Source organism: Geospiza fortis, unplaced genomic scaffold, assembly GCF_000277835.1.
Source record: "Geospiza fortis unplaced genomic scaffold, GeoFor_1.0 scaffold88, whole genome shotgun sequence".
Classification (NCBI taxonomy): domain Eukaryota; kingdom Metazoa; phylum Chordata; class Aves; order Passeriformes; family Thraupidae; genus Geospiza; species Geospiza fortis.
In genome coordinates, this window is record NW_005054434.1 from 1,626,983 (window position 1) to 1,636,148 (window position 9,166).

The window sequence follows — 9,166 nt, forward strand, 5'->3', positions numbered from 1 at the left end:
ATTTTTTCAAGTCCAGGATGCTTGTAGTATTAGGATTATTGTAATTTTATTTGCCACAGTATTGCTAAGCAATGTATTTGAACTCTGAGTTAGTCTCACAGAAATGTGGTCTTGAAATAGGAATCAAATGGACAAGAAGGTAACAGGCATGGCTTTGTCCTGTAGTACACTTATGTTCCACAGGGAAATCAATGAGGTTGGTATTGGGCATCTGAGCACTATTTGCACATAATTGGATGGGAATAAATTGGGGTTCTAGTTAAGCAGCAGCTTCGCTGACACAATGACTGCCAGGAAGAAGAAAAAAATGTGCTTTTAAAGTGTGCATCTGTAATGTACATTTAGTAGGGGCTGACTGCCTGTTTGCCACAGGATAAATACTGGAATAGCCTACTATTGGTTAAGCTGTTTTTGTTTTTCTGTATTTTTGAACAGAACTATACTTTAAAATAAAAGTTGACATTGAACAGAAATTTTTTCAGAAAATGTGTTGTGTCATCACTTAAATTCATCTTGGTAGTAAACACATAAGAACAAGTGTTCAGATTCTACTCTATAATGATTATTCTGATTCTCCTTTTGTACTGAAAGCTATAGGATAAGAATAAGAAAAATCTAAAGGATAAGAAAAATCTTATATTATCTTGCATCTTTGACTGTTTCTGTCTAGGTACTGGACAGAGATCTCAAGATCCAGCCTTCAAAAGAAATGGTGTGAAAGTGCCTGGTGATCGAAGAATAGAGAATGGGGTGAGTGCTGGATGCAATGGCTGGGCTGGAGTTCATTTTCCCACAGCAGCCCTCCCTCCCAGTGCTGTGCTTTGCATTGGCAGCCAGAAGGGTGCTGATAACACTCCAGAGTTTTGGCTACTGCTGAGCAGGGCTGGCACAGCATCAGCACTGCCTAAACATTCCCCCCACATCAAGGGGCTGGCAGTGGGCAGGGGCCTGGGAGGGGACACAGCCAGACCAGCTGACCCAAAGTGACCAAAGGGATATTCCCTGGCATGTGGCGTCAGCTGAGATAGAAAAGCCAAGGGAAGGAGGAGGAAGAGGGGAACATTTGTTATTTCCCAGCGTTTGCCTCCTGGAGCAACTGCTTCCTGTGCTGAAGCCCTGCTTCCTGGGAAGTGGCTGGACATCGCTCTCTGATAGGTAGAGAATAAACTGGTTTTTGTCTTTGCTTGCTTGAACAAACTTTTTTGCCTTTGCTTTAGTAAACTGCCTTTTCTCAGCCTAGAAGTTGTTTTCCAGCTTATTCTCTCTGCCCTGTCCTGCTGGGGAGTGGTAGAGCAGCTTGGTGATCACCTGGAATCTAGCCAAGGTCAACCAGCTATAGTCCTTTTTGGTCCCTGAACTGGGGTGAGACAAAGGCAGTTTATATATATATATATGTGTGTGTGTATATATATTTATATATATGAATACTTAGTAGTTGCCAAGCATCAGGCTCCTGTGTGGGACACAGAGTTTGTCAGCTGCACTGCTTATCTTTTTTTCTGAGTTTGGGAACATATTTACATAAACAATGGCTCTGTGCTTTGCCCTCACACTGATGACCTTGCTGCGCTGGGGGAGCTGTCTTGTGGGGATGATGAGGGAATACACCTCCCTCTCCCTGCTTGAGATTGATGTGAATGCTTCTAAAATGCAGGCTCCCATGGTCTTTATTAAACAGCTTATATATGGATCAGCACTGTTAATAATATTAACTAATACTGTTGGCACCCTGAGGGGTTTGTGGAATTCAAGTGTCATGTGGGTATAAGAGAAAACAAACTTTAGGTGAGGAGATATTGAGATGTGCTCTGAGGTATCCAGTTCCTGGGTGGCAGGGTGTGTGGAAGGACTTGGGCAGGTGCCTGGGGTGCTTTTCACCTCCCATTGCCTGGGACTTTACACCTGAGCAGGTAATCAGTGAATCCTGGCAAACTGATATGTCAGCTGAGAGAAGGGTGCCTTGCCCACCCCAGTGAAAACCAGGAGTGTCTCACCCTGTACTGGGGCCTGGCCTGTGAGCCACAGTCCAGTGCTCAGAGCACTGTAGTTGCTCCAGTTGCTCCACCATAATTGCCCCAGTAGTGAAAAAGGAGAAATGGATAAAGTAAGCTGCAGCTCTATCATTGGTTGGAAAGGGAGGAAAAAGGAGACTTAGGGAGAGTAGGGGTCAGATAAAGAAGCCAGTCCTTCAAGAGAGAAATTGCAAGGAGTGAGACAAATCAAACAGGAGACAAAGTTGCTCAGTCCTTGACCTCATCAGAACTTCAAAACTTGTGAAAAGATTACAGCTGCCAGCCACGTGAGCAGATTTCTGCCTGGCTGCTTCAGTGCTGGGGTAGTGGGGCTGACAGTCAGCACTTGGAAGGTCATGAAGCCCCAACAGCTGAGATCCCTTGCCAGAAATCAGGAAATTGAAAGAAGAATTGGAAAACAGCAATTTGCAGTTTCTGGACATGGCTCCTCTCAAGTGTGAGGGCAAGGTATCCATTTAAGGAAGATCCTGTAAATGCCAAGGAAAGTGAACGACTGCATGAAGGTATCCAGTACTTGAGAGAATTAGCAATGTTGGAAGTCATCTATAGTGATCTAAAAAGTGACAATGTCCCTAAAGATCCAGAGGATGTCCCTTGCACAGTGGCCATGTGGAGGAAGGTAGTTCAAAGTGCCCCTGCATCATATTTCAGCATCTAGGTGGTACTGTGTTACCTGCAGCTGGATAGACCAGCTGTGGAGGTGTCATCCTCCTGGCTTTGACATGTAGAAGAAACTGGGTAATTCCACATCCCTACAGCCAGCACCCCAGATTTTAGGGGCAGCCCAAGAGATTGCTCCTCTCCTGCCCCAGTCAGAGGGAAGGGAAGCCCCAAGACCAGGCCATGTAAGGAGCTCTGGTTATTCCTGCGTGAGCTGGGAGAGGACAGGAGGCAGTGGGGTGGAGAGCCCCCCTCTAAGCTGGAAGCTCATGTCCATGAACTGAGAGGGAAGAGAGCTGTTTAGAAAGGGTCACCCAAGAAGGCTGGCAGTGTAGTTGCCATGGAGAGACAGGAGGGCAATCAGTGATCTCCTGCGGAAACCCAGGGCACTGGGAGTATTTCTGTCTGCTCTGGGGTGCCCTGACCCCCAGGGGAGCACTGACTTTGATCCTCACTCATGGAGAAAGTTTCCTAGACTTCAAGATAGACTGCAATCCACAAAAGTGTGAAATAGATTATAGAGAGTAGTGTAGGTGTATCACTTGGTGAGAAATTTAGGTTTTGGGATTTTTAGTATGTTGTGGATGGAAGCAAGATGGAGGGCACAGGGTGTTGTCCTCAGTTTCTTCTTCATGCTGCTTCTTCCTCCTTCTTCATGGGTTTGGGTGGCATTTTGTAATTGGGCAGAAAAGTCCTCCTTGCAGGCTCTTTGGGATCAGTTATTGGGTTAAAAAGGGAAAATAATCTAGGTGTCAGTTCTTAATTGGATAGTTTAGTCTTAAAAGACCTTGTAACGAGAGATTGTTGGCCATTCTGTGCCTTCTAATGAAAAGCTGCCAAACTCATGGCTGTGAGACTGTTTTACTGATAAGAAATAATAAACACCTGAATCAGAACATGAAATGCCATCTCAGGTGCCTTCATTCCAGACCCAGAGGAACCACAACTGGTACCCCCACAACTGGTTGTTTATGTTTCAGACATAAAAGGACTGAAATCACCTCCTCTAACCGTGGTGAGGGGACTTCTGCTCTGGAATCACTAAGGTCAGCCAGAGCACTCTGACCAGGAGCAGGAATAGAGGGTCCTTGCCTTTGGCCAGGAGGAGAAAGGATGACTGGGCACACTGGACTGTGTGGATTCCATGGCCTGGCACATCAGATCCACACAAGTAGAAAGCTGTGGTAGATAACTGATGGGTGTTACTGATGCCATCAAGGCACAGGAGTGCAGAACCCATCTGGGAGTGACTGGGGGATGCCAGGTGTTGTCTGTGATAGAGGCTGAGGTGAGTTTGACAGGGGACAAATGGCAAAAGCATCCCATGTGACTGGCCCAGAGGCCCTGGTACCCTGGGCTTCAGTTACCTCAGGAGAGGGCACTTCAAGGATCCTAAGGGGTTCTGATAGGGTTTAGCTGTAGCTACTGTGAATACAGTGAAGATCAGTTATCCACCCTGCCTGGCACAAAAAGACCCCTTCACTGTGGGATTATTTCAAGTTGAAGACTAGCAAGTGACAATTGCTACCAGGACAGTGCACTGGCAGCAACATCACATCAACTGAGACTCTGTAATTCCTATCCCTGAACTAATTCATTGACTGGAGAGCCAAGGAGTGCTCAGCAGGGCCCACTCACCCTTTAGCAGCCCCAAATGGCCACTGCAAAAGTCTGATGGGGCTTTGAGAGACATGTTCTGTGGTGACATGGCACCTTGGAGAGAATTGAATCAAAGGGACTAATTTTTGAAATAACCTCATAAACTCTTGGGAAAAGCAAAATGGCATTGAGTAAGCATATTGTGACACTTGTGACCCAGGCCTCTGGAAGAATTACCATTATAGTGAAAATGGAGGCTTTCCCTCTTTGGAGATACAGGTGCAAATAGTACCATGGAAAGAAATGAGAGGCTGTTGTGGAGAGGCTGGTAAAGACTGCTCTAAAATCGAAACAAAGCTTCCAGCAGTTACCATCCTGGCTTTCAGTTTTCAGGATGTCACCAAATCTATGGGCTCCCATAGCTGTGCTTGTACAGGTGATCTCAGAGCCACAAATGCACCATACTTCCCCTTCTCTCCTTTCATCAGAATTCTTTTCTCATTACTTCAGTTTGGGGTTTTTTTCCTCTTGCAGTTTTGTCAGAGATCCCTAACTCCAGACTTCAAGTTGACGCCAGTTACTGTTTCAGCATCGAATCCATTGTCTTCCACTCTTGCTCCATAACATTATGGATGTAAGCTTGAATCTAGACTCAGGAAATAGCTGAACAGACAACCAATAACAGTGCTGTCTTTGAGAGTGGTGTTTTCCCTCCTGCCCAGCTATATTTAAACTTTCTATTTTCTTCAGCTTATGTGGAAGTGCTTCAAATTGTAGTGATACACCTACAAGCACAGATCCATGCTGCCACATGCTGAGCATTCTGGGCTCAGTCAGTCAAAGCTGATTCATGCTGAGCTGAATTATAAACGGCTCTGAAATGCCTCTTGAAAATGCTGCTGGGATTTTGTTGCTAGAAACATTAATGTTCCAAAAGATGTCATTTTCTGTGAGTTGTTGGATTGGGCTACACATGTATATGAGCTTACAATTATTTGTTTTACCATAAGAACATAGTGTGTCTCTCCAATTATTTTATTGGGTATTCAGTTGGGTTTTTTGTTTGAAAGAGTTTTATCATCCTTTTCTGCAGTAGCTCTATTAAGTGCTAGCCAAATTAAAAATTCTAGACTTAGCATGCTTTGGGTTTTCTTTGACAGGTAAGTGCCCCGAGGATGGATATGACACTGGCTGAACTTCAGGAAATGGCATCACGCCAACAGCAACAAATTGAGGCTCAACAACAAATGCTGGCTAACAAGGTGAGTTTGGGATGAGATTGTTTACAGCCAGAAACAAAGGTAGTAAGAGTCATGTGAAGTGGAGGGAGGATTGGGGTTTTTTTCACCCCTTCTAAACAGAGGGCTCCTTTTCTTTGGCTGCCTGTTTTTAAATTTGAAAGTCAATGTATGCAAATATCCAGTTGTAAAACATACAAATAATGCCAGTGATAGAAGTGACCATTTAGCTTACTGAAAGGATAACATTAATATGTTGTCATTCATCCTGGTGGCTCTGTCAGCTCTGTTTGTGCTCCATGTGGTGACCAGCAATGCACCAGTTTGATCACTGAACAATGCTTTTGTCTCTGCTGTCCTGTCATGCTATCTTGCCTTCTCCTGATAAGAGTTCAGTGTGCTTGGTTTTCTGGGACAGCTGGCTGGAAGAGATATCTTGTATGTGATAAAATAACCTAGGACTGTGATTTATAAAATGCTTGCAGGACAATAACAGAAAAGCTAATGGAAGCACACAGGGTGCTCCTGAATTGTGTAGGGGAAAAATACTCTGAATGTATCTGCAGAATGGTGGCACAGAGCTCATGTTTTGCTTGAGTGTTGTTGGTACACATTACTCTTGAAAATGTAACTGAAAATGCTGCTTTTGGCAGAGAATTGGGAAATGTGAGCCTGTCTTGAAGAGGGCTCATCTGTCTGGGTGGATGTCCCATGGATTTCAGTGTGCTTTGCTGGGCAAGAAGGCTGCTCTGGGCATCTGCTCTCAGTACTTTTTCTGTGTCACACACCCTCTCCTCCTCCCTTTGAGATCAGTTCTGTGTGTCTGTATGTTTAGTACCTTGTTCAGTTCCCTTGGCCCTCAATAATTGTATCTCAGGGAAATGCTTCAAGCCATGGCTTTCTAACAGTTCTGCAGCACCTGCTGAGTGATGTTATGGCCTGTCAAAATAGCCAATAAAACTTTTTCTACTTGTGATAAGAACAGGTGCAACTATGATGCAGGAAATTCGTCAATCAACCAAGTGATAGGAAGTTTCACCTGAAATGTAGCAGCACAATTAATATCCACACTGCCTTGTTTAGTTGGCCAAAGAATTTTGCCCTCTTCTCAGTTCCAGCTGAGATGTGTTTGTATGTGAGGGGCCTGAACTTTCACATCTTCTGTTTCACTCACAGGTGATGGCAATACACCCTGGTCTTATAAATAACACTGTAGTCACAAGAAATAGGAGCACTATTTTTACTGTAAATGATTTTAAAAACAAAAACATGACTTTGAGTCTGGATAGCTACCCATTGGGTAGGTGTTTGAAGAAGAGTAGCCTTGTGGGTGTCCCACTGGTAGGATTTTTCATTTCAGTGCCTGTGTGGAACAAACTTGCTTTCCTAGGTGCCTCTTCAGAGTGACTTTCCATTGCCTCTTTCCTGCCTTCTGAAATCAGATGCAATATTAAAAATAGATTCTGAGGGAGGAAAAATACCCTTTCTTTTTAGACATGAGCTGTAATCTCATTTTTTGTGACATTTTCCTGCGTGGGAGTGACTCTAAAGTAGTGCATACACTGAGCCTGGTCCTGGTTTTCTCCAAAAGGCAGGCTCACTTTTTTGCTCTGCCTGTTTTATTCCAGGTGTACAAGAATCCCTGTTTTCTAAATCTGACTGGTGATTTTTTTTTTCTTTTGTGGGTTTGGTTTTCTTGGAGGAAGTGTGGATTTCTAATGTTAGTAAGCAGTGGTAGTCTTGGATTTTAGTGAGTGCTTGGGAAAGTCTCACTAGTTCTACTCCCCTGGAGCAACCTGTCATCTCCAGAGCTGGAAGCCATGTACAATGGCCAGTGATTTAAAGGAATTTTTTGTAGATGATCTACTGGTCCCATGGTTTCTTCTAAGTCTAAACTAGACATATGTATGTAGAAACTGATAACACATTATTTTACTCTCTAAATGCAAAAAGATCCTTTCCACTAAGATGATATCTGTTGTTCAAATGAAGGCCAGTTTACTGTAAAAGTTTTCCAGTGTCTTAATGTGTGGTGGTCATTATCAGGAGATAATGATCTGATATCTGATCATTATCAGAGGTTTGGTGTGCAGCCATCCTCCATCTCAAGGAGGTTTTAGCAGAACTAGTAAAAGTACGAAATAGTAATGGAAATTACCAATAGTTTATGGAATACCTTCTACATAAAGAATGTCTAATATTTTCCAGCACGACTTAGTTGTTTAAAATGTGATATAATGATGTATGTGATATAATGATGTATGTGATATAATGAAATATGACAGAGATATGTAAAGTACAAACAGCATGGAGAAGGTGGAGAGGAAGAAATGTAGCTCAAGAGCTGAGTAGTGATTAAAACAAATTGGTAAATGTCTTGGAAGAGGAATGCTTAAATTTTTCTTAGACTTCAAAATCTTTGCCTTGACTGCAGGAGCAGCGCCTGAAATTCCTGAAGCAGCAAGATCAGCGCCAGCAACAGCAAGCTGCTGAACAGGAAAAACTGAAGAGATTAAAGGAAATTGCTGAGAATCAAGAAGCCAAACTTAAGAAAGTGAGAGCACTGAAAGGTCATGTGGAGCAAAAAAGACTCAGCAATGGGAAATTAGGTGAGTTGCTGCTTAGGGGAAGGTAGCCTGGGATTTTTCATGAAATGCAGTTCTTAGAAGTCAAAAAATTCTGATGATTTCAGTGAGTCAGAGGAGTTATTTACAGCATTCCAGGAGATGGTAATCTTAACAATTTCACATCTTTTATTTACCAAGGGAACGCATGGCTGACCTAGAACAAAATATATTTTCTTACTATATTTTAAAACATCCTGTAAGAGCACCCTGTATTTTGAGCCTAGCATGTCTGCTCTTTAATTACAGTGTACTTTTTTCCTTACTTGAATACCTTTGTGCACCACAGTAACTTTTTCCATCCTGCATGTCAATATCCTACACATTTGGAGTGTTATTTTCTTGGCTTTAACAAAGCTTAGCCTGGTACCCAAGTTACCTTCTATGCAAGAGGTAACTAATGGCCAAATTAGCTGCATATTTGCTTTTTAGTTATGTGAATCTGACAGGGTCTCACTTACTATAGTACTGGTTGGGTGCTTAAAGTTCAGTGTGTTGATACAACATTAAGTCTGAAATAAATATTTATTCTTCTGCCTACCTTTTCATGCTCTCTGCGGTGCAGAACTTGTTATTTCCAGCCTGTCTCGACTGAAAACATGAATACATTGTTTTAGTAGGAAGTATTTTGGTTGACAGATGAAGCAAAAGTGTTTTTCTGTTGGAAAATCCCTTTTCTGCTTGGGTTCTGTTGCACAAAAGAAATGCATGTTTTAAGGCTTGGAAGGATGGTAGAATAATACAAGATCTTGGAGCATGTGAATCTGTTTTCCTGCACCATCCCCAGCAGGTCTGATTTTGGTACTTGCTTGAATTCTAAGTGGTTCCTTAAACTTCATTCTACAATAGAACAGTTTCAGCAGTGGGAGCAGCTGATGACAGATGTTTGTAATAGACCCGAAAAAGCTCTCTGAAGTCTTTGTCACCCATGTGACAACTTGGGTGTTTTGTCACTGATTCTTATGACCTGAATTCAGAGTTCCAAGTATCATAAATATGCCTTGTGGTTTAG

The 9,166-nt window shown here is 42.9% G+C and overlaps 1 protein-coding gene across 1 annotated transcript in view; it reads left to right on the forward strand.

Moving 5' to 3' along the window:
• The window catches only part of TP53BP2 (tumor protein p53 binding protein 2), a 35,632-nt gene that overhangs the window by 6,937 nt on the left and 19,529 nt on the right, over positions 1-9,166 (forward strand). The window contains exons 3-5 of the mRNA XM_031061961.1: positions 671-750; positions 5,453-5,554; positions 7,965-8,139. Of these exons, the coding sequence (XP_030917821.1) occupies positions 671-750; positions 5,453-5,554; positions 7,965-8,139 (357 nt within the window). The remainder of the gene's footprint in view (positions 1-670; positions 751-5,452; positions 5,555-7,964; positions 8,140-9,166) is intronic.